At 36.0% G+C, this 26,280-nt stretch overlaps 1 protein-coding gene across 2 annotated transcripts; it reads right to left on the minus strand.

Moving 5' to 3' along the window:
* Positions 1-299: 299 nt before the first annotated feature.
* On the minus strand, positions 300-24,380 carry LOC107010973 (protein MOR1). Of its 2 annotated transcripts, none has more exons than XM_015210256.2 (54): positions 23,977-24,380; positions 23,714-23,819; positions 23,499-23,622; positions 19,623-19,702; positions 19,364-19,541; positions 19,209-19,273; positions 17,636-17,718; positions 16,542-16,627; positions 16,258-16,371; positions 15,020-15,139; positions 14,676-14,778; positions 13,862-13,998; positions 12,850-12,915; positions 12,638-12,755; positions 12,492-12,532; positions 11,568-11,639; positions 11,382-11,486; positions 11,163-11,268; positions 9,969-10,081; positions 9,786-9,873; positions 9,574-9,674; positions 9,332-9,439; positions 9,134-9,239; positions 8,977-9,056; positions 8,760-8,906; positions 8,605-8,680; positions 8,387-8,511; positions 8,195-8,305; positions 7,967-8,116; positions 7,777-7,851; positions 7,598-7,679; positions 7,353-7,474; positions 7,170-7,271; positions 7,012-7,086; positions 6,835-6,930; positions 6,656-6,757; positions 6,441-6,542; positions 5,812-5,994; positions 5,628-5,739; positions 5,368-5,444; positions 5,065-5,144; positions 4,632-4,694; positions 4,415-4,541; positions 3,388-3,510; positions 3,234-3,311; positions 2,935-3,093; positions 2,676-2,834; positions 2,386-2,483; positions 2,125-2,281; positions 1,927-2,040; positions 1,706-1,798; positions 1,545-1,616; positions 1,180-1,462; positions 300-1,062 (listed from the first exon to the last, which is right to left on the minus strand). In XM_015210256.2, the coding sequence occupies exons 1-54, from the start codon at positions 24,134-24,136 to the stop codon at positions 797-799; spliced, it is 6,069 nt and encodes a 2,022-aa protein (XP_015065742.1). In that variant the 5' UTR covers positions 24,137-24,380; the 3' UTR covers positions 300-796. The 2 variants fall into 2 exon arrangements, with proteins under 2 accessions (XP_015065742.1, XP_015065741.1); XM_015210255.2 differs by having other exon boundaries at positions 1,706-1,801.
* Positions 24,381-26,280: the final 1,900 nt, after the last annotated feature.

Here is a 26,280-nt window from a genome sequence, read left to right on the forward strand (position 1 = left end):
TCCCTTTTAACTTGTGATATTAACTTAGTTACTAACTTTATCAAATTATTAAAAAATTATAATGGTAGAAAGCTACTGTTTACCACTTTAAAATGAAAGTGGTCATGTGTCCAGTAAAGGAAAATTAAAGTGGTCACGTGTGTCCCACAAGGAGCAAATCACGTTACGAAAAACATCAAAAAATCAAAATTTTTGCACAAATGAATTTACTCACATCCAGAGATTCAAGGTAAAACAAGTTATTGATATCTCGTGTGATACAGTTTAGAATCTTTAGATTTTTTCATCCAAAACATAGATAACTAAACAATACTGCTCCAGTAATATAGCTATACTTTATATTGTGTTCCACTAAGGAGTCGGAATCAAACGTGAAAATAGGAAGATTTCAACATTGAAGAGCTATCATACAGCTTACAACAGTTTCAACTATCTAGCCGGAATCTAGCTATCAATTGAGGCATGACATACGATTTCGAAACACACGAGAGCCTCTCAATTAAATTAGACCAAATCAAATCAGTAGATATCTCTACAAAAATATACAGCTAACCCTGCCGGAAAAAAACCATTATGGTACATTATCTACGAGATCTCAAGAACACAGAGATTCTGTCCCATAAAATTGAGAAGGCAGGCAACGCTTGACGAACTTTCCTTTCTTTCCACTTGTAATCAGACATGAGCTGACGACTGCAATATAAATGTTCAAGGTGTTTCTCGGCAAACATAAAGCATCTTTATAATGCAAGTTCACTGGGAAATGCCTGAGGAATCACTCTTGACCAAAAAATACCTAGAATTCCATAGATCCACTCTTCAGCCTCTCCATTCGTGCCTGGAGCCCTGAAAGTGCCTTCTCATCCATGGGAAGAACCCCACTCTGAATGGTATTTTCAACACTAGAATGTTCAGTGCCAGGACCGTGATTTGACACCACGTGACTGATGTTACCATTCATGGACATCAGTGGTCTATTACTTGGGTCCGCATTCCCCACGGTAGTAGCTAATGAAATACTTTTCATTCTTTCGCGGATCGCTTCTAGTGTTCCACTAGTAACTGCATCAAAAAAACTATTTTGTAACTGACGTTTGAAGTGAACAGTTAATATATCAAAGATGAAAAAAGAAAGAAAAATACAAAGGCTAAAATAGAAATAGCCTGGCACATGTGTACCTCCAGAAGGCAATCTATCATTTCTCTGCAACTCCAAATGTTCAGATGATAGTCCTCTTGAGGGGAGAGCATTACCACCTCTATCATCTTCGCCATACGACGGTGGCAAACTAAAGTGTGATGGTTCAATTTTATTGTTAACAGATTTTGCATCATTCAATGGGTTGGTATTTACAGGAGATAAAGGACCAAATTTGGGAGAAGACAGGTTTAGTGAAGACGGAGGAGGAGTTGGCATGGGTACACTAGAAGGAGTCCTTCCAGCCGCAGCATTCTTTTCCATCTGCAATTTCATGCGAACAGTTATTCCATGACTAGTAACTACAAATCTATAAATGTGTAGTACACAGAGATCCAATGCACACCTGGGCTAGACCATCTCTAATATATGTTCGGAATGCCTCACTAGCATTTTGCAGCTGAGCAAATATATCAACCTAATACAGATTGGACAAAATGTGTTACAAGAAGTTCAGTTTTGAAGGCAAGGAAATAAGTTGACACTAAAAAGGATAAAGCATTGTACCTTGGGATACAATTGTGTGATCCGGTATAACTCATAAAGACCAATTGTGCAGGTTTGCTTGTCACCAATCTTCTTAAATATGGCAGCAAGTTCCTGCTGTAAAACACACAACATAACACTACATTGTTATTCACAAGTACGATGCAACAAAATTATATTGCAACGGAAAGTTCACTTTCGAAAGAAAAAACAAGCTAGAAAAGAAAGGCCACACATTATACCTTCAACTGAGCATCTGCATTATGTGTTGCTGGTGCTGGATTATTTGCTGCAGAATCACCCCAGTGAGTTTGACCAGGTACAGACGGAGTCAACATCCTTGCAGCGGCCAAGGTCTGAAAGATTATTAACATCAATTTGGAACTCCACATGAATTAATAGCGCAGAAAAAGCAACATGGCAGTTAAAAGTTGCATCACCTGAAGGTTAAGATCAATGTAGGCAAGAATAATTGGAGGTGGTTGCATGTCGATTGGCACCATGGACAGATGACCTTTTATGGCAGTACCACGAAGCTTGACAAGTTCATGCAGCACAGTTTTCACCATTCTTAAAGGTTTATCATCGGCTCCCGCTCTTTCAGTATTTATAAGACAAGAATTAGGAAAGAAAATAGCTGATTAATCCATGTTAAAGTGCATACCCAAAGAAGAAAAATCTGAAATCTAATTGAAAGCTACCTCCTCCTGATCTCTTCCATTCCTAGTTCTTGTAGGTAAATGTGAATACTCTGAAGGATGCGATCAAGGTCAACATCATATATGGTGCTTTGAAGAACCTATAAATTATGAAAGCAAGAGTTTAACAGTCACAGTATTTGTATAGAAACTTATCACATCACATTGAACAAAGAGAGAAAACGAGGCAGACAAACATATTTGCATAAAAACGTAAATACAGCTTAAGAATTGCTAGTCATCACAATCTTCAAAGATCCAATACTGTAGTAACAAAAAGTGAGAAAAACTACCTTTGTAAGTTTTATAAGACATTTGACGACCAAATCAGAGAACTTCTGATTTCTTATGACAAGTGATTCATTTGTTGCTGGAGATGGCCACCTTGATGGGTCCAAAGGCCGTAATAGATTAATCAGCACAACAAAGGAGGATGTTCTATCAGCATTGTCCTATATTAGTGACCAAAAATAGATAGAACATAATCAGGACAAGCTAGCTAAAATAAACATAAACTGCATTCTTTTAATGCAATGTCAGAAGCAGAAGTACCAAGATTTTTAGCATCAGAACATTCAACGCTTTCAAGAGCTGACTGCCATCATCCATGCGGGGTACTCTCTCATCAAGAAGCCAAAGCAAAAGTTCAGTAATGAGGATATCTAGGGTACTCTCCTTTACAGCATGAGAAAGTGTTTTATTCTGAAATGTCTGCAAACAAGGAAACAGCCAGAAATTGAGATATTTCCAAATACGTGAGAGACCAACAATTTTTCAAATACTTGATGATCACATATACAAGGAAACAATAATGTTGTTGCAGAATTAATAGAAATTGGATAAACACATGCCTGCATGAGTGTGTTAAGAACATATTTGCAAGATCTTGAAGATGCACCCATCAGACTGAAGTCAAAAGTTTTTGCTACCTGTAGTAAATCTAGAAGATCAGCATTTTGAAGCATATACACGAGTTAGTTAAACAAAAGATGAATCATATCGCACCTTATTTGCTAAGCAGGAAACAAGCCTATCTGCATCTTTGACAATTTCATCCATGGCACTGCCTTCAGGATCATTGGTTGCTAGGGCCAGCAAATGGCACACAACTTTCATTCCTTCAACAGACTGCAACAAGCGAAAGAAATGATAGCATCAGTGAATCATTGACAGTTACCCTCCATCCTCTTTAACCTCTGTAATGATGAATCCATAGAAGCAGAAATACCAAGACATAGACACACATACAAACAGAAAGATGAACCCATAACCAGCTATGAAAAATTGTGTAACATACGTTGTTCTAAATTTAGACAACTTATGCATTTTTTTGATAAACTCGTAACAAATTTAGCAATGAGAATTTTTCCCCAAAATCAAAGAAGAAAGAAAAAACTCCAGTAGTCTAATTAGGGATCCAAATTCTATATTTCAATGGGGACAAAAACCATTTATATTCTTAAGCAAAAACACAAACATTGTGGAACGTGTTAACTTTTTGGCAATCATTTGGATCATCCAATATAGTTCAGGGTGTGAAAAACATCGCAGTGGAAAATGTTTTCTTGAACTAAATGGATTTCTTACTTTTTTTCTGGTGTTCAGTAAGTAAGCAGAAAATATTGTTTCAAAGTTATTAACAGATAATCCGGAAACACTATGGGGGTGGGTGGAGGTGGGGGTGGAGACGGGAGCTATGGGTGTGCCGGAGAGGATGGGGAAGAGTGGAATACCACTTATGGAACTTGTATTCCCTACTTCCCCATGAAAGTCATTTTCCTCATTTTCAAGGAACGTGTTTAACTAGAGGAAGTGTTTTCCAAACTCTTTGATTAACCAAACAGGTAAAAAAACGAGAAACATCGTCAGGCTAAACACACCCTTAGAGTAGAATGCTACATTTTATTCAGTTGTTGGTGGGTGTATGGAGTACTTAAGCTTATATAATCCTTCATTGCTATAAACACGGGGTATGACAAGGGATTAAGATGAGAGTAAATCCTAATCCATGAAAAGGAAAATGGGAAACAACCTGCTCGGGAGAATCGTATGATATAATATCAAGAGCTTCATTCCAGTCTGAGGGACCAATTGTACCGGCAACTGGCCGTAGATTCACATTTCTTTCCATGGGAAGCTCTGTATTGTTATAAATATCCCTGGAAAGAAGAGAGAAACATACAAAGAAATAAATTAGCAACTCATATTCAGTTTGGTAGGAGAAAAAAATGCAAGGATCTCTTGATCACCTATTTAAGATTGGGCCAGCTGTCGACCGTGAAACTTCACCGCTCGGCTCTGCCAGATCAGTCCTAAAGATCAACCAAAAGTATTCAGTGTCAACGACGAAAGTAACATAGAATTTGAGCTCAACCTGGGTTCAAAACACAGAACGACAGCACAAATATATGTGGTATTCTACCTTTGAATATATTTTTTTCATTGAAACCAAATGTAAAGACAAATTAGAACTCAAACGAAGACCATCAACTTGTAAGTTAGACAGTCAAAGTATAGTATAATTATAATCCAGGTCCTGGACAGCTGACTAACCTATAGGTTGGATTTACAATCCCAGGGGAAGTGGTAACTCAATACGCTACAAAAGATGTTTCTTGCCTAGTTGAAAATTTCTACATCCTAAGAACAGGACGATCCAAGTATAAGCAAATAAATACATACCCGTTATCCCTCACTGAACGCCTTAAAGCAGCCCTAGCTTCACCAGGTTTGCCCTCTCTTCTTTTGTCCATCTCTCTTGCCTGGAAAAAAGTTAGTACCCAAGGTTGTGAGAAAGGTAAGAGAACAAAAGATGCAAGACAACAACAACATACCCAGTGAAATCCCACAACGTGGGGTCTGGGGAGAGTAAATTGTACGTGGATCTTACCCCTACCTCATGGAGGTAGAGGCTGTTTCCAAAATACCCTCTCCAAGATATGCAAGAAAATAAAGCAAAAACAATGAGCAGAAACGTTTAGCAACCTTCCACTTGAATCTATCATCTAACATACTTCTTTGAGCCTCTGTCAGCTTTCCAAGATATTTCCAAATGTCATCACCTGAAAGACATTTAATTAAGATACTTTTTCATCCAAACTACTGTCATTTATCCAGTTCACTGGAAAAACATATTCCAGAAGGCAAAACACACATGCCAAGGGCTCATGGAATCTAAAACCGGAAGCCAGTCAACCTTACACCAGTATTCATAACTAAGAACCTCACAGCACATAAACACTCACCAAGAATCTTATAGCCAATAGCCAAAGTATTCAAAGCAGCCTTCCTAGTTTCACCATCTCGTTCTGCTGTTAAACTTGCAACAACTTGCAAGGATTTCAATTGTCCACCAATCTATCACCAGGAAGGACAGAAGAGGATTTAGCAACCCCTAGAGATGAGAAGATCAATAACTCAGATATTTACCTCAGCTTCATGATTATCCAGTAAGTAGCCAACAAGGTCAGCACATTCTATACGAGTTCGATTGCTCCTTGATCGTAAGCCTTCCAAAATGTAAGGAAAAGTCTTTGCAGCAGAATATGCTTGGATGATTTGCTTAGTTAGCTCTCGCATTTTTTCTCGCACTTTTTCAATGTTATGGCCAGACTGAGAAGATTGAAAGGAGTATGAGACAGGTTACTAATACTAAATAAAACTATTACGACCCATCTGATCAACCCATACCAAGAACTGAGTATAATATAACTAAACTACTACGACACGCAAAACACGCAACTAAAGAAAACAAGGAAACAATGTCAGACTAGAATAAAAACCAAACATCTAACACAGCATGTCATCTGAAGGCAAGTCAATACCACAAAAGGCAGCATGCCAAATTTACAGGCATATATATTTATATATACATATCTAAGATTAAATTCAATAGGAACAGCCCAAATGGAAATGCTACGAGAAATCACAAATGAATATACAAAATTATGGAGATAGCAAAGGAGCGCCCATATAGACCTATGAGCTTCAAAGATCAAGCATAAAGAACATCACAAGTTCACAACAATTTGTAGTAAAAGAGATCAATGGACAAGTACCTTCTCAACCAAACAAGGAAGGAAAATGGCAGCTTCAGCTTCAGTCATCATGTATCCCTCGTTCCTTAACATCTCAAAAAGCTCAGGCAGGAATTCCAGAACCTGAGAAAAATATCACAGTGAAGTACTAGAATGACTACTGGGAAGAAAGCAACAGAGCTAAAATAACATGATAGCATTAAGGAAAAGGACAAGTAAAAGGAATAGGAACAAACCTTTAATATGCAGGAAGTGTTTGATTCGCAGAACCTCAGGACAAACCATCTCAGTACTATATCAAGAACTTCAATTAATTCCTTCCCAATTGATGGAAGCACCTGAAATGAGCAAACGTAATATGGTTGATGATAGTCAATTGATTCCCAAAAGAAGGTTGATCTAATAATAAAAGCACCTTTTGCAGCATCTCTATTCCATCAACTTGTTTCTTGAAGTCTGTACTGAGAAGCCTCCGATGCAAATCCTCTCTAAAGTACTTCATCAGGTCAGTCTGCAATTAAAGGTTAATGAGATTCACCAATCAAATGAATACTACAAGTATTAAGGTTCATTAAATGAATCTTCCAGAAACCTCAAGATCTTGAATCTGTTCCAATCGTGGCTCTTCAAACTTAAATCTGCGCACAACTATTCTCTCTCTGTCACCCTGCAAGTGTATTTGGTCATACCATCACTGAACAAAAAGGAATAGATAACACAAATATAGTATTTCCTGAAATATAGACATACCTTGTTTGAGTCCTTGACATTTATCAAAGCTTGTGACTGGATACTAATGTCCTGAACAGACATTAGGGTCTCTTGCCTTGAGCTCCTTGCAGGAATAACTCTCTAGAGAAACAAATTAAAGGAAGAAAAATCATTACTTCAGTTGCCCCCTGCCTGCAGTCATTTAATCACATAGAAACATACCGAAGCACCAGCTCTGTTTCCATGCCTAGAAGCACGATCAGCAGGACCAGTGGATTTTCCTATCTTCGACCCCACCTTCGATGTTGTCCCAGTGGAAGTTGTTCTTCCCAGATCAGAGGTTTCTGATAAGCAACAATAATTATTGCAATCACATAAACCAAAGATGAAATGATAGATTGTGCAGAGATACCATCACAAGTGGATGACAACGAAAACATTAAGATAGAACACAGAGTAAAGTATACCTTGAAGTACCCCATATGGTCTCAATCGTTCAACAACAATAGCTAAAGCAGGTCCTTGAATATCTTTCAAGTTCTTGCTCACCTACATCAGAGAGTAACGCAACAAAAAAGAAAGAGATGTCAAGCAAATAATTGGTGGACAAGCAGAAATAACTCAAAACTATTTAAAGCTCATATACCGTCTCCTGCCCGCACACTCTAACAAGTTCTCCAAAGCATGCTTCTGCTGCTTTCCGAACATCAGCTGATTTGTCCTAACATAAAGAACGCAATCACTTTAGTGCACGACATAGACAATTAGGTCTAATAAGAGAAGGCAAAGATTATATGCCAGACACTAAACGATTAGTGCAAGAGCCATCAATTTACCGTCATAGCAGAGGCTACGGGCTTTAGAAGATGTACAGCATCAGGAAATTCTTTCATTCCAGTTAGTTGTTTGGACAACCAATCAAAGAGATCTTTGCGGCCTTCCGCACCAAGTTTGGCATCAGTTAGCGCAGTAGTAATGTATGGTACCTACATAACATGATTGTGAATGGGGTGAACAATGCTAACCAAAACTAAAACATAGCACAGAACTGGTGAGGTGGAAACCATTTTGTCAAGATGAACAGCAGCAAGCCATGAATCTAACGTATTCAAAGTGCACTCTCTCATGTGCTTTTTATTGTCACCAAGACATTTCAATATGTCCAACAGAATCCCCTGCAATGAAAAACATTATTGGATACTCAATAACAAGAAAAAATACAGAGAAAAAAACTTTAGGTTCTGAACAACTTGAACCTTGCTTGACTTCTCAACTGCTGGTCCCATAGCAGAAGCAACACCACCAAAAGTTGACAAAGTGGCCATGATTAAATTCTTGTTGCTGTCATATAGACGACCCCTAAGAGCACCAAACAACTCTCCTGCACAGAAAAAGGGAAAAAATGAAGTAACCTTCAAATGAGCGCAGGAACTATTGCAAGATAATCACTTACAGCACAGTAAGAACACCGTACCAGTTCCAGTAGGCTGGATGCGCTTATTGGCTTCTTCCAATATCTTATTTACAGTTTCAATAGATTCTAAGCGAGCCTGAAATTCAATACAAGAATTATAGCAGTACTATTAAGACACCAATTGCTGAAACATCGATAACAATTGAGGTAGGTACCTTCCAGTCAGAACTTTCCAATCCCTTGAGCAAAGCAGGAGTTATCTTTCCACTAATATCTTCGCGTGGAAGACTATCAAGCCCACCACTAGACAAGGAAGGGGTATCTGATACCTTCACAGTCTTCTTTGGGACTGCAGATGTCCCCTACATACATTGGAGATGAAGTTAAAGCCACTAGTCACAAGGACGAAATGTCGAAGGCATCAAAATATACCTCAAATGGATTTTTTTCATATTCTGCATCAAGTGCACTAACAAGAGCAGGTTTTACATCTGACAAGAACCCTTTGATATCTGTAAAAACAATAAGTAAATTTCAGCCCCAGCAATAACCTAAAAGGCATGTAAGAATTTTCAAGAAGACAGCTCACCTGGACCGACAAACTTGTGTAAAGTGCCAATAAGTTTAATGGTTGCATTCCTTGTGGCAGGGGCACTGGATTGCAAGCCAGTATCTTTGCAGAAATCAATTAAATCCTACAGGAATAACACCCATTTTCAAAGATTAAGCCGACCTAAAATTGTGCGCTAATCTTGAGCGAATTCAGATTTTTATAAGCTCAGAATACCTTTAGTTTAAGAAGTGAAACACCAAAGTCATCGACTGCAGTTATCATCCACAATATGCCTTCACTAAGAACCTTAGGGTTCTTGTGCTCTTTCATAATTTTATAAAGCTAAAACAAAACAGATACAAATATTAGTATCATGAAAGTATAGAGAAGTCGTACTTCAATAAAAACATCCAAATATTAGTATTTCATAACATGAAGTTAAAATAAAAAATAATGCATATACAAACTTTACTTACTCTCTCAAAAATAAACCCTGGGCCCACAGCTTCACAAAACGTAGTTAGACATTTCATGGACTGAGCACGAGTCTTAATGTCAGCGACCCTTTCACTCACACCTGACAAAAACGGATTTGAACTTAAAATCAGCCAAACAAATAATAACAATAAAGAATTACATGGTAGGATGATGCAACTAAGTGGAAGAAAAAAGGAAAAAAAGAAGAGACCTTGAATGCAAAGCACAACACATTTCTTTGGGTATTTTGAAGCAGTTGAAGCAATGTGGGAAATTACATCAATAACCTGCTGTTGGACCTGCACTTCGATATATATTGACAAGAGCAAAGAAAACGAGTGACTTTCCAGATCAATCATCTTAACTATGTTCACTTCAGGCAAAAGAGAAAAACCTGGACATTCTTTTCACTCCAACCAGGAACAGCACAGAGAAGACGGACCAAAATCTCCACTGAAGGGTCAAGCACTTGTAGCGCTTCAACCTGTTCTTTGAATGAATTAATAGCTGCATAAGATAGCAGAGAAATATTATCAACTTTCAACCAAAACAAAATGAACAGAGGTGAAAAGAAATACATTGAGAAGTATATTACATTCGTAGAGCCCGTTTGGATTAAGCTTATTTCTAGTTACTTTTGATTCTTAAGCACTTTTTTAAATTTTGGAGGTATTTGGAAAGGTTAAGAAGTGCTTTTAAGCTCTCACTTTTAGGCCCAAAAAAACTATTCTTAAAAAAAAGTCAAAAGCCAAAAGTGGGGTATCTCTACTTATAACGTTTAACTTATAAGTTACTTCTTATAAGTCCATCCAAACAGGCCCTTAAGATGTTTCCACATCAGGTCTAAAAGCAGGAAACTGATGGAACCAATGTTGCTCGGACTCTTCAAAAATGTCAAGCGGTGCGAGTTGGATTCGCCAAAAGTAGTGTATTTTTTATGAATCCGACATGGGTGCGGCAACAAAAGTGAAGAGTCCGCGCAGCTAAGGCAGGGACAAATAGAGAAAACTAGCAAATTAAACAAACAAAAAGAAATGCTACAAAAACAAGTAAAATGTGGCAACATTCGAGGAACTGAAAGTTCCCAGAAGAGGATCCACATTTTACGTGGATGCATGCTAACTGACATGGGGATCGCATGCTATCTATGGGAATACATACATGTTTTATAGTACAAATTCTGGTAGAAGGTTATAGGATAGGAAGAGGATCAAATATCACTCACTTTATAAGGGTTAATAAAGACAGGTGACACGGCATTCCCCTAGTTTCAATGAATTGACACAAGCAAGAGGACATAAAACAAGTAGTGACCACAACATTATCGATGAGCCTACTGTAACAACAGATGCTGAAACTACTGGATCGAAGCTACAAAATATAGTAGATACGCTCAGCTGAATACTCTGTAAGTTGTCTGCATCAATTCCACATATATTATCCCATTCTAGGATAAAGAGAAAGTAGAATTTAGGCCATTGTATATCCAGGGTTCTATCTTCTTCTGTCTTCCCTTTTTTGGAGGGAGGGGGCCCATGAAATCATCTTAAATAAGCACAAAAAGACCAAAAAAAAAAAAGGAAAGAACCTTCAAGCCTCTCTTTCCACACAGCACTCTTCAACTGAGTAATTGTCTCCGTCTGTATTAGGGACCCTAACTTACTTTCAATTTCTTCAAGACTCATCTCTGTGGGCTGTTCATATATCAAAAATTAACTCATTAATCATGTGTGTTCTTCACAGTATCAGGAATGGTGAAAGGATTCAAAGCCAAAAGTTAAAATTCAAACAAAATAATAGCCATCACCTCAACATCTTCAACTTCAACAGACTTAGATGCTTTTAACTGAGAAGTTCCATCACCCTTCTTACTTGTACCAGATTTTGCAGATGTCCCTTTCTTACTAAGAGGCTGAGAATCATATCACAAAAATGAGGAAAAAGAAAGACAAAAAGAAAGATAATTGTGGTAGAAAAAGAAAGCAAAACTCACAGCGGCTTGGACAGGCTTCTTTCCACTCAGCATGCTCGCTGCAGACCTCTTAATAAGTGATCCACTTGAAGCCTACAAGAAAAAAAGAACAAGATATCTTTTTGGCTCAAAAGGAAATATTTTGTAATACTACATCATTACAAAATGGAGTGCTATGGTTTTTACTCTGGTTGCTAACACCTATTACGGACTAATCTTTTTTTATGACAAGGGAAACCCGCAGCCGCTACCCTTCGGGTGCGCACAGGGTAAAACCCCCGATCCTATGCAATAGCTTGCAAACCACATAGGAGAGGTATTCCGCACTAGGCAAGCCCGGTGCAACAAGCTCGACCCAGAAGACAAACCCCTTGCTTTCGCTGGCAAGGGGTTTCGAACTTGAGACCTCCAACATGGAAGTCCCAAGCCCAAACCACTGGGCCACCCCGAAGGGTCCTATTACAGACTAATTAAAGATAAGCAAATTTAATATGCTTAAAACTGAAGAACATAGACCAAAAGTTACCTAAAATTAACTGGAAACAGATATCAACAAAAAATCAACCTAAGATTGACAAGGACAGATCACTTCAAATATTGGATTACCCTAAAATCTTTTAAAGGAAAACAAAACGAACTAATAATGTTGGCAATACAAAGTGTTGGATCAGCTAGAATACAACTCTAATGACAATAATAACAGTTTCTAAACTGCTCCAAGTAGCTAAGAACAAAAAAATTTAGTACCAATCATTGTCTAAATGCAATTACACCAAGCTGTAGTAAGAAGAAATAAGTCAAAGTAATTTGGGAGAATATATTCACAAGTGTGGTAAAGTAAAACAAAAACGTTCGCCCACATTCTCCCAGAATAACTCAAATAGGCCTATGTACATACTTTATTTAGATAGAATTGATCAGTATGCTAAAAGAAATACAAGTCACCTGAGTGGAAGACACAATTCCTCCAGATGATGGGACTGCACCTGGTAGTATATACAATCGAGCATGATAAGACAGAACATGTTAGCAATAAATAGATAATACAGCATATACAATGGAAAACTTGAAAAATTAGAAGAATTTCAAACCAGAGATGAATGCAGCAGGTGGACCACCATCAGAACCCCCAATCATTTCAGATAACTTCTTCTTTCTAACATCATCTAATTTCTCCAACGACTTCTCCAAAGGTCTCATGCCAACCGACTGATGCAGAAAGAAAAACATAGCAACAGTTGTCAATAGAGAAGTTGAGTGAGAAGCTCTACAAATAGAGAGAAACATTCACAGGCATAAGTACCTTGGCCACAGCTGCCAAGGCTGAAAAAGCAGCATCTCTAACATCTGGAGTTCCATCATTCAGGCTCTGTAAAACAATATCATAATAATAATGATTAAAAAAAAGCATCATTAATATAGCATCCATGCAAAAGAAGCAAATATAGGCACGTAGTAAATAATCTGAGAGAGGAAGATACTATCAAGAGGTTCAAAAAGAGCTATCTCAGCGCAAGATGTGCAGGTTCACCTCAACATTCAATTTTCCAATTAACAAAAATTGGCAAATTCATGTTATTTGGGATTTGAAGATGCTCTTTTATACCACTAACTTTATTTTCAAACATTTCAACAACAGTCTAAACATATTAAAGCGGAAAGCCTGGTACACTAAGTTCCCACTCTCACGGGGTCCTAGGAAGAGCTAGACCACATTGGGTAGTGTACCTAGCTAAACAAGCACTGAATTTTCATTGCATGCTAAACATCCTAGGCCATTTCTAAAAAACGATAGAACCAGAGAATTTTGTACCAAGTATAACGGTATATAGACGAATCTCATTAAAGTCTCTAAACGGTTTAGCCTTCACAAAAATTTGTGACGAACCACAATCTTTTTTAGCGTGATTTAAAATACAGCAACTTATATAACACCAGCAGAATACCAGCAAATACAAGTGTACTCCCAAAACAAAGTTTAATACTCCCTCATTTCCAATTTATGCCATGTTACTTGACTGGGCACAAAAAATTAAAAAGAGGAAAAACTTTTTGAAACTTGTGGTCTAAAACAAGTCATAGATATTAGTAAAGGCTATAACTCATCTTACTAAGTGTAAAAGGGGAAGTTTTAGGTTACATTATTTCTAAATATAGAAAGGTAATCTTCTTTTTGGGATAGACTAGAACGGAAAGGGTATCCCCAACTTGGGATGGAGAGTGGATGATTTTTGGGTATGCACGATACAAACATTAAATATCAAAAGAAAAAGGATCACTATAAGAAAAAAGTACATGGCAACGATCAAACTAACCTCCATGCAAATGGGAACATATTCCTTATGTGCTTTTAGAATAACAGCTTTGTTGCTTGTCTCAATGCAAAATGTCACCCAATTTAAAGTCAGAGATCGAACTAGAGGTACTTTATTTTTCGTGGCGGTCTTGACATCTGCAAAAATATAAAAACAAGTTAGGTATTTTTTCAAATACAATGTTTTACTTTAGTGAAAACAACATACAAGGCTAAGGACAACACATAAGACACAAAAACACAGGCAATTTAGTAACTCCATATTACTACAAGCCCTTCTGAAAAATCCCAAAGGCAATTTAACAAACTAAGAAATAAGCAGCAACCCAAGGGGTTCCTGAGATGCCACCTATCTAGGTAACGTTAAACAGCAGAGGCCTCCATACTGTTGCATCATCGATGCTGTGTCTTGGACTCATGCAGCACCCCAGGGATCAAAATCTTATTCACACTAAGACATATTTGAATATTGTTCAGTCAAATTGTGGACAAAAGTAAGCTATCAATAACTTGAATGGCATATGTCAAAGGTTACTATTTTGTAAATCTTGCACAAAGCCAGTAAAGACAAACAAGATGCATGCTTAGATGTTTGTCAGCTTCACAATGTAAGACATGAAAGTCTTCTAGTATAAATTCAGTAAAGTTCTTTCAAGCTAAAAGTCTAGGAATCGGATATAGAAGGGTATTAAATTATCACTATGGACATAGAGTAGCAACACATGACTGCTTAAATTTACATTAACAATTGCAGTATCTGAAAAATATTTGCAACAGATGTAGATGGCTAATCCGAATTGAAAATGGGAACCTGCCTTCAACAATATCACCAAGATTTAAGCACCCGGATTTGTGCATCGCCTGGAGTGTTTGAGTAAGTGCATCTGTAAGGGTTGGTTTTTTCTCTTTCAGTTTTTCCTATAAAGAAAAAGAACATGTAAAAGAGAATTAATAAAGAGATTATTCTAATTTAAGTATGAAATAGTTCAACTCAAAAGAGATTATTCTATGTCAAAATGAGTGGTAGTCATAAGATTCCACATGGTGTGAAGAAAGTGAATGAAGGCTAACCAGTCCCCACTCCCCTGACAAAAATAGAGATACACATGCTCCAAGTATATAACAAAGAAAGATGCTCGTCTTAAAGCCAAATGCTTACCAATAATATTGGCAACAAGAAGCGGGAGCTTCCTGAAAAATGTGTTCTCAGTCCCCTCGCAAGATTTCCGATAGCCTGGATGGCTTCAACTGCCACGGCAATATTTACATCTGTGATGAGCTGCAAAGTCACAAGACAACAGTCAATTTGTACTGAAAGACGGTGCATGAACAAATGTGCAAGGTAAAAAGACAGTGCATGACCAATGTGAAAGCTAAAAATAAATAAACAAGAACTAATTAGTCATCAATATAATACCACAAACAAACAATTCTTACAAAAAGAAATTACTGAAATCAAGATAAAGATACTTGAGATAGATTACAACAATGTGGTCAAGACACCGCAAACAGAAAAATACAGAAAGAGAGTATCAGAATAACAGTTCCACAAAAACTAAAAAGTAAGAATATAAAGTAAAAGAGAAAGAGAACTCTTCATGGGTTCACAGAAGCCCATGGAAACAGTTGGTAACACCACAACCAACATCACGTAACTGTAGGTGAAGCAACACTTAGCCAACAAAATACTGCTCACCATGCACAAGCATAAGCTTCAATTCACTTCATTGATGCGAAAATAGACATCCATGATCATATTAGGCGAAATATAAAGAGCCCGTGCTCATACAAATTATGCTAGAACCATTTAATTTCTGAGGAGATGAGAGATGAACATCAGAAATAAATTAAAAGGGTTCCATCCAAGCTTGTAGACTAGCTCATGGTTAGCACTGTTAAAGAATGGACCTTGGGACTAACTCAACCTAAAAGCTAAATGAGACGAGGAATGCCCAAGGCAATATAAGGAGACAACAATCAATTACTTCCACTGATGTGGGATACTTAACATGCACCACTGGTTTCACCACCAGTGATGCCATAGTGTACAAAGAGCCCCATAAGTATAAGACAGGCACTCAGCAATGTTTTTATTCTTTAAACCCCTATCATACTTGTCTTTCTGTACTTCCACTGATGTGGGATACTTAACAAGCACCACTGGTTTCACCACCAGTGATGCCATAGTGTACAAAGAGCCCCACAATATAAGACAGGCACTCAGCAATGTTTTTTTATTCTTTAAACCTATCATACTTATCTTTCTGTACTTCCCAATCAACAAGAAATAATTACTGGTCAATAATCAAATTTAAGAATCATTGACAGCTAGCCATCACAAACTCTGCATCATCTAAGCGATCAATTTCTTTAACCAAAGAGGATAAAATTACAAACCTTCTTAAGTGTCCTGCATATTTCTGCAAAATCACCAGGTGCGATTTTCTTTGTAGATGCAAGTTTTGTTAGCTCTGCAACAGCCTCTTTACGCTCTGACCACTTCGTTGCTTTCTACAAATATCAATTGAAAAACAAATCAATGAATGAATATGTCTTGTCGCTCGTAAAGAAATTTGTCACATCAGTAACAGGATGCACAGAACTTTAAACATAAGAAAACCCTAACAGTTTAATGCAATAAAATAAACAGGACGCCTAAAAGAATAAGAGGAAATACTGACCACTCCTTCCCAAAAACCTGTCTTCTCCAGAGGGGTCAAAATGTCAACAGGATCCACAAGGTCATACTCATCTATCTCCTGTGGAACTGAAAGAAGAGGGTGTGTCAAGGGGATAATTCAAACAGCAATAAAAATTTTCAGATTAAGAAAAATTCCAAACATTAAATTAGTGCAATTAGCTGCAATTCCCGGATTTTATTAAATTATATGCACTTTGTTTCCATATGACAATAGAACGAGCAGAACAGCAACTAAGCCAAACAAAATGGTGATATGGATCGCTTTAAAGAAGAGGAGCCGGATTATTGGGGAGAAGACAAATCATCAACTGTGACATTGTGACTTAATGTTTTTCTTTAATATGTATTTTCAGGTGAGTTCTCCCTAGTTGCCTAAGAATTATGGGCAAAGTTACACAGCACTTATGTTGGCTTTTCTCCCTAGTTTTCAAGATATTATGGTATGATATTTAGTTATTTACAAGGATGAAGCTTGGAAATACATTAGGCGCCTCCAAAAATCTAGTCAACTAACTTTCTACGCAAGTTGGAAAGAAATAAGAACTTTCGACTCTCAAAATTTAATTCACCCGATCAAAAGTTCTCTAATGTCTTCCCTTCCACAGAACAAAAATTACAAAAAGAACTGTCCCCCATAACTACCATGCAACTAGTCGGCATGTCACAGATATGACCATTCATTCTTTAATGTTAACAAGGCATGGGTCTTTTTCTCAACCAAAAAAATTGCTAACACAGTAGGTGCCGCAAAAGTCAAGTAGGAGACTGCAGAAGATCCGCAACAAAAGTAAGGCATCTTGGAGAAGCATACCAATCTATTTGTCTTATTTGGGCATGAAAGAAATATGAGAACATTCCATAATACTGAGTGTGATTATTAACAAGATCTCTTTTTCAAGTGTAAATCAAGAATTCCCCTTTGTGTAGAGAGCTGCACTGGCTCAAATGTGATTGTGGTTGAACCACATACCCTAATTATACATATTGTTTACTAGCATGGTATGCTAGAAGATTCTTGACTTATGTAGAAATATTGATTCAAATGGATAAGGACTCTTCAGTTAAGTTACATACTGTCTGCAGCAGATTCGTCAGAAGGGCCAGAGGCAACAGCCTCAGAAACTGCTTCCTGTTCCGGCTCTTTGTCCTGCTCAGATCTGATAATAAATAAAAAAATAAAAGTTTCACACAATGTTGCTAATCACCTTCACCAAAAAATGTTGCTTATCATGGTGATGATCAGTTATGCAGAAATAGATATGCACAAGAAGAATGGTCTTGACTGAAAATCATTAGGTGATCTCACATAGCAGCCCAGATCATTAGAATGAAAAATATTCAATTAACATCAAACCTTTTTTATCAGGTCAATCAACATCAAACCTAACATAGTAAAGCCGGCATGTTTAACGAGAATGTTTATTAACAGGTACATGTTTAGCTAGATAAAAAATAAACTTGCAGGAGACTGTCAAGTCTGGTTACATTCTGACACAAATGTTTACATTCTTCCATCAACAAAGATTGTACATTCTACTAGTCAATACTGCATGCATCCTTTCACAATCCACAAAATACACAAGTACAGAAAATGTTTTACAAGCAAGCAAGAAAGACAAGTTGGATACAGAAATACATAGTTACTGTAAGTACATTCCACTAGTCAATACTGCATGTGTCCCTTTCACAATCCACAAAATACACAAGTACAGAAAATGTTGTACAAGCAAGCAGCAAGTAAGACAAGTTGGATACAGAAATAGATAAGGTATACACAATTACACATTTATATAATTCCAAAAGTAGGGTGCTCATAACATTTAAGTGGAAAACAAAACCCCGATCATCTCTTCTTAAAACCCTAATAAGGAATTTGGAATCCGCAGCTATCCAACTAATCCTCAAAGATAGCAGAGACTCCATTTCCTCAACCTAGAGCTTCACATCCTGTTTCATCAAAGTCCACAGGCATTTCTCCATTTCTAATAACGTCACTTCTATCATCTCCACCTGCAATGCCCTCCCAACCTTCCCCATGACCATAACATTTTCTCAAATAATACATTCCATGAATTAGCTACTATCCAGGCCTCATTCAAAGAAAAATATATCAACTTCAATTTTAGCAAAGTCAACTTCCAATGCAGTTAGCAATCAGATACCAAACACAGCAAAGAGAATCCACCAGAGACATCAAGCTCTGACTAAAGACAATAAATATCAGACTGTAATAAACAACCATCTATTTGAGTGCTCTTAATGAGCTTACACAGTTTTTCCATGTAGCTATGTCATGCAGGCCTACTATATGGGATCATTCTAGATAATTCAAAGTGGAATTCCTAGTCCGTCTTTCTTCCACCGGCTATGGTAGAAGAACCACACGAAGACTTGAGCAAACAGATCCTTCAAGCTCTTTATATTTTCAAAATCATAGAGGTGAGGCGCAATCTGTCTCTATATCAAGCCCCTGTAACCTAAATGAATGACCTTTGTCCTCAACAAGATGACCAAGCAAAGACTCTACGCCCACACATAAAGAAATAAATCAGAAGAACCATGACTTCAGCACAAATAATGCACCTCTTGGATTATTGCTATGGAATGAAAAAAAAAACAATAAAATTTGTCAGATTGGAGAAAATACCTTATTTTGCGTGTTGGCTTGGCAGTCCCTGAAACATTGACAAGCTCAGCTTCCAATTCTTTTTTCTTAAGAAGAAGAAAGAAAGAGAAAGTAAGGTGAAGATTCATCCAAAACACACCATAAAAACATCAGAAGTTTCCAAGATAGCAGTTTACCATAGTATCACGCATTTTCTCAAACAATATAGATTTCACAGGATCTTTTCCAATCCAGCGGCAGAGCTCCAGTGTCAGCCCCTTAGATGAAGCACGAACATTCTGATCTTGATGGTCAAATAGTTCAGGCAGCATCTTCAAGATTCTTTTTGGTGGAACAATCTTTGTCCCAAATTCACTATTCATATTGGTAAAGTGTCATAATCCAACTAGTAACTAACAAGAATAATCTAACATGTGAACACAGATATTCACAAACCTCAAAGCCTGAAACATGACATCTATTGCAGGAACCACAGCTTTGGCTACTTTATTTTTAATTGCTTTCTCCATAGCATCCTAAACCACAAACCATATTGGTGAGAAAGGCAACTGTTAAAATGTATAGCCAGGGGGCTGGAAGAAAAATCAAGAAATACACAAAAAGAACGCAAAATGTAGTTATTATTCAAGTGGAGAGAAGATAAAATTATTATAAAGCATATAGCTCAAAGACTGTTCAATCATCTGAAGAAAACTGTTCCAACACAATATATTGTCATTAGCTAATAGCAGATTAGCACTTGAAAGCAACTCACAACTTCTGAGAACCTTCCAAATTTTTGATTTGGAAAAACATAATAAACACAACTACAACTTAAAACAATTTGTTTGATGCTTAATGGACTAACTTAGTTTCAAAAAAATAACAACACACCCAGTGTAACCCCACAAGTGGAGTCAAGGAGGGTAAGTATATGCAAACCTTACCCCTACCTTTGCGGGGTAGAGAGGTTGTTCACGATAGACCTTGTAGTGAACTAATAAGATCACCTACAGGTAGACTGTACTCGTGGAAATATCTGTTAAAGCAGTGATTAGTTTCCCAAGCATCATATTGGAATCATTACAAGGTAACCATTGCAATTGGTTCTCCAAAGTAACTCTTTCACATGTCATATGAGAAGTTATCAACTTATCTTTCCATCTGAAGTAATTATTATGACCTCCTTCAGCACTTTCACCTGACGTATATTACTTCCAATTTCGTTTGGACGAAGATTCCAGAATCCCAAATAAAATGGCAAGTTTCGACTCGCATGTTTACTGATGAGAATCGGTAAAATGCAATGTTATCAAAAATGCAAAAAAGCTCCAAGTCTTTGAGGCGTAATGCGCAAAACACAAATGAAGTGAGGGCTCTAATAAAAAACAGCGAAAAGGGAGAAACAATATAAATATGTATGCATAGTCCAAGATATTAATCATAATAAAATGAATAACTCATACGGACAAGAAAATTGAAAAAATTATGAAAAGTGAAGTATCAATTGTGTAGTGTCGCATGTTCATGATGGCACTCATTGACAATAAGAAGTATGATTTAGAGTTTTGATGACGATATTGAAGGGCGCCATAAAGTGAAGTGAAGCACTCAACATGTTTGTGTCTGCTAGCCTTTTACAACACTGGTAAATAGTGTAGTTTAATATGAGAAAAGAAGAACAAGACTGCTAAAACTAACTATTGTTTATAAGTCGGAGAAAAAATACATTTTGAAGGGTCTAAGGAAGTGCAATGTGTAGTGTAACTAATACCAACGTCTTTCAAAAATAAGATCATCAACTTCGTGTTCAATGCGAAGGAGGGGATATCACTATTTTCTCAAGGGTGAAGGCTGAAGCCATGCACTTCAGAGAAGTGTGTTTCAAACGCAAAATGATCCAACCTAGAAGCAATCAGTTCTTTGAATCTCAATATTAAGGAGTTAGACATGAACTTTTTTAAATCAAGGATAGATATGAGCATTATTACAAATCAGATGAAATTTTTAATTTTAATTGTAATGTAATGTGAATACTATAGCACTAAATTCATACAGGTTTGCTATCTTTTAATTATCTGTACTCACTTCAAAAAATATGCGCTTCAATTTTCATTTTCCGCTTCAAGCCCCAGGGACCTTGTGGCATTTTTAATTCGTTTATTTGCTCTTAAAACAATGACTAATACATGTTTCAGCAATTCATTTCTGAGACTTCTTTTCAAGCAATGACTAATACATGTTTCAACATTTCACTTTTGAGACTTCTTTTCACACAAAAGAGGAGCGCAAATGAAGACTGGCTCCAGAAAAGTGGGCCAATGATTTGAACTTCATGGGTACGAATTCGAGAATCTACCATAGCACATTTGATTTAATAGGTTTGAATTTAGAAATCTATTATTTTAACTGATGGATATTTATTGAACGTATAAACAGAGTCAGAAACAAAATTATTGGGCAAGAAGTGACGAAGTTTCTATGACTACAGAACCATGCCTGTCTGGTTTGCTTTCCCAACTTTAGGCATGATTTCAAAATTCTGCAGTGCACCTAGTGACTTCTTTAACACGGCTCGGATGAGCAATAACATCAACACTACATCCGACCCTGATGAGAAGAGAGCTAGCGTAGCATGGCACATTGTTCTTATAACAAAAGTAGCCCAAAAATAGGCTTACATTCATTACGAACAAAAATGGGAAATGAATGCTCACTTTGTTACAATAGGATCAGTGGTAAAATCTCTACTTCCGATGACACAACAACAAGATCCTCTATATCAAAGCTTAGATAAGACACTAAAAGGCAATCTTTAAGTCGATAAACTTATGTATTTATGGTACACCTTATCACTAAGACTGACACAGTACAATCTTAGTACATATAAAGTAGAGTAGCAATTATGTAATTCCTTATTTCAAATTAGAATGTCTACTTGTTTATTTATCCCAAGTCATGACTTTTATTCTAAAGAATTGTTCAATCATGACTTTTTGCCAACAGAATCACAGAGTTAAAATTTTAGTCACTATCCTATGTAATGAATTTGAAGCATGGACACTCCAAACTAGTTAAACTTTGGCCTCCAATTCCAAGTGTCCATCTTCTTACCCTCCAAGTGCAACTCTAAAAGTGTATGATTTTAAAAGAAAGAATATAAATGGATTTTATACAAAATGATAACCGTCAACTGGCATAAGCAAAAAGAGTTTGTCTTCTTAGAAAAGAAGTCAACAAGAAAGTCTTCCACTTATACAGTGACGGTTTCAGATATCACCTGGTGATGAAAAGACCATAGAACAGTTGTTATCGACCCTATCACCAGTCTTGAAGGAGAAAAGGCACTAAACAACGTCTTCAAAGCTAGATTCACTCCCTCGGAATATATCCTCTAATAATCAATTATATTCAATTTAGCCTAAACCCTAAAGTAATCACAAGCACTGACTACTTAAGAGACTAAGGTGTCGTTTGGTTGGGAACAAGTTATCCCAGTCATCCCATCCCACCATGTATATGGGATAACTTATCTCATCACTATGGCATAAATGGTGGGATAAGTTATTCCAAACATGGCAACCAAACAAGACACCAAAATTTTATCCTTTTTTGTCCCAAGACTATTTATTTTATCCCTCACACCAAACAACTCCCAAGTACAAGTGCTTAACAACAACTGATGTTCCTATCTGTTATTTCCATCACTTGGGTATTTCAATGTGACATCCTTAATTTACTAATAATATTGTATACGCCATTTAGGAAGACATCAAAATTAAAATATTTCTGTGGAGTCCTTCTAACTGTATTCTTTAACCACCAGATATGCTACAGTCATACAAAGCTTGAGTCAATGCTAATAGCCCTTTAGCATATCAATCCACTTTCTACACTTCACAATGATTACACATTTTAGATTTTTCTAACAATTAATAGCACAGAGTACAAATAACACGCCACTGAACTCTCATACAAAGTGGTAAATATATCGTCAATAACTTTTCCAGCAAAGTAGCGAAAAGGTGACTTCTCTGGCACGAAATGTGATTCAAATAAGTTTCAGTAGTATACAAGACAATAGCATTAATGTTGCATGAAGTAAACAATAAAAAGAATAGCTTTCTGAAAGAATTTTCAATGGCCAAAACAATTACTTCCAGATTGTTTGCTATTTTACTTCAACTCAATAACGCCTAGAGGTGAGCAAAACCATGGAAGACATTTGGGAAATGCTTAGCATTTTGATTAACGACTAGAAGTGAACAAGAGTAACTACCAAGTACACGATAAGCATTTGGGAAATGCATAGCATTTTGATTTAAAACATACCAAGAATGCCTCAACAGCCTCCAACTCTATCCAAAGCAGAAACACCATCTGTGCCTTCTCCACTGTCTTCGGCCTTCCCGTTAAGCATTTAGCCACTATTGCATCACATACTTCTTTGGCATATCTACTCATCATCCAAAAACACAGCAAAAAAATTAACCAACACAACAACAATTAAACAGAATTAAATAAAAAGTAACTAAATAAAGTTTTACCTCCCAGCATCAGAATCAGCAGCTTTCAAGTAACAAATCAAAGCATCAAGAGCTTTATCCTGAACTGGCGCATTTGAATCTGCTACAGCCTTCCTAAAAAAAGGACCTGAAAATTCCAAAAAGAAAAACATTCAAAAATGAAAATCTATAAACAAATACAATCACATTACATACACAAAACATACAGATCGCCATAAATGAGATCGTAGGCAAAGTAATCCAGATCTAACGAAATCAAAACCCTAACTGAAGTAAATACTCACCAAATTCACGTAGGCGCGGGTCCTTGGGATCAGTAATGGAGTCGCAGACGGCGGCAAGGTCAATGTTAGCGTCATTTCGTACCTTCCAGTTCTTGTGCGCTAACCTCTCATCCCATGGCAATTTCTTTGCCTCTTTCAACAACTTCTCATCTTCCGACATTGTTACCTATAAACGCACAGAAGTTTCGAAAATGTATATGAATTTCTCGGTGTTTATTCAGATTGATATACACCGATCGGAGAAGCGCCCGGATAAAGAGGAAGCGGTCGTTTTGGGCTTAATTTCTGCTTCTTCGTTTGTCGTTTTGGTCTCAGCCGAGTGCCGGCGAGTTTGGGGAAATATGGGTTGCAATCAGTGCGATAATACCTTTTATCTTTCTCGTTTCAAAAAAAAAAAACACAGAGAAGAGAGAGAGAAGTAGGGGCTAATTTATGTTTTACGCTTCAATGAAAAAAGAACCACCCTCGGAGGAAGGAGCGTGTATTGTGTGAGTAAAACGAAAGTAATATTTTTCACCATCTCATTATTTTATAATAATTATAAATAATATTTAGCTTCACATAAAAAGTTCTTTATTTTGAATATAAAAATTTTAAAGTCAAAAGAATTTCAATTTTTTATACACCCCATCACAATCATTGTTGCTTCAATCAGTATCTCAAATAAATTTTATCAAAAAAATAAAAAGCTTCCCTCATAAGAAAATAAAGATTATTAATTTACTATTTTAAAATATATCCAAATACTTTTTATTTCAAATAGTTGAACTAATCTATATGATTTTTTATAATATAATAATTATTGAGAACTTTTAATTAAATAATGTAAATTTTGTGTCATAATAATCTAAAATAAATGGATATGTATGGCCAAATTTTCAATTTAAATAAAAAATAATAATAATAGTACTCCATTATTAAAGTACAATTAGTCAAAATATTAAAATAGCATTTTAATTCAAATTCAAATCAATATATATATATAAATGAGGATCTTCATTCCGCCTATGTGGCATGTCTCAATGATTAGAAAAATATTTTCTATTTTTGTAAAAAAAATATGGCTTTTTAAATTATTTCTTACACAATAATTTTATGTGTATATATATATTACTATTAATTAGTTATTTAATGATAATTACACCTTCTTTAAATCAAGGAATTTCAAAAGGCTATTATATTGCCTCAAACGTAAAAAATTATTTTTATAATATTTTTTTCCTAATGACCGTTTTCTACATATTATTTTTAAGTTTATATTATTATAATTTTTTTAGTTTTTATTGTTATTATAATTTATACCTTCTATTTTTATTATTTTATAAAAATAAAAAAAATTAAATATATAATAAAGCTAAACAAAAGATTAGGTGATGTGGCAAATCTCAATCTCAATGGCCACCATTCGTATTTATCTTTTTTTAAAATTTTTAAAAATTTATTCTTTATTTTATGCTAGGTTAAAAATCACTTTAAAACTATATTTTTTAATTATACCTCCCTCATTAACTCTTCTTTATTTCTCATTAAAAAAAATAAGTTTATGAAACTCAAAAGACTATCATTAATCCTCTAATAACTCCCCCTAAAGGGCTATTCTACAAAATAAAATGATTTTTTATCTTCCTTTGTATTTAATTCTCATGACTTCATCTATCACTATATAAGTATCCAAAATACATGTTACATATGACAAAAATTGCTATCATCTCAATGATTTAGGATATTATGTTTAAATATTTTTTTTGAATGTTTGTTTTTCAAATTTTCATTTTCAGTTTTTATATGTACTAATTGGTTCCAAAATATGGAGTCGAAATTCTTATTTTGCAGGTATATGTTCAAAGGAGCATGTTAGAGGAGCGCAAAATAATCAAGATTCGAGACTAAAAAAAGAAATGCTTTTATCCTCCACATGATGAGTAACAAGTTTAATGTTGTTTCCCTAATTTTATATATATTAGTTGAAGTGCTTAAGATTTTTTTTTTAATTTTTTGTAAGTAGTTTGTTATTACATATGACAAAAATTGCTATCATTTCAATGATTTAGGATATTATGGTTAAATATTTTTGTTTGAATGGTTTTTTTTGAAATTTTCATTTTCAATTTTTACATGTACTGATTGGTTCCAACATATGGAGTCGAACTTCTTATTTTGCAGGTATATATTTAAAGGAGCACGTTAGAGGAGCGCAAAATAATCAAGATTCGAGACTAAAGAAATGTTTTTATCCTCCACATGATGAGTAATAAGTTTAATGTTGCTTCCCTAATTTTATATATATTAGTTGAAGTGCTTAAG

Source organism: Solanum pennellii, chromosome 2 (assembly GCF_001406875.1).
Source record: "Solanum pennellii chromosome 2, SPENNV200".
NCBI classification, from domain to species: Eukaryota; Viridiplantae; Streptophyta; class Magnoliopsida; order Solanales; family Solanaceae; genus Solanum; species Solanum pennellii.

Coding starts and splice junctions, on each gene's coding strand:
- LOC107010973 (XM_015210255.2), bottom strand. CDS start 24,136: ATGTCGGAAGATGAGAAGTTGTTGAAAGAGGCAAAGAAATTGCCATGG. Junction 19,542..19,622: donor GTCATGTTTCAGGCTTTGAG/GTTTGTGAATAT, acceptor CAATATGAATAG/TGAATTTGGGACAAAGATTG. Junction 4,695..5,064: donor CGTTCAGTGAGGGATAACGG/GTATGTATTTAT, acceptor GTTGATCTTTAG/GACTGATCTGGCAGAGCCGA.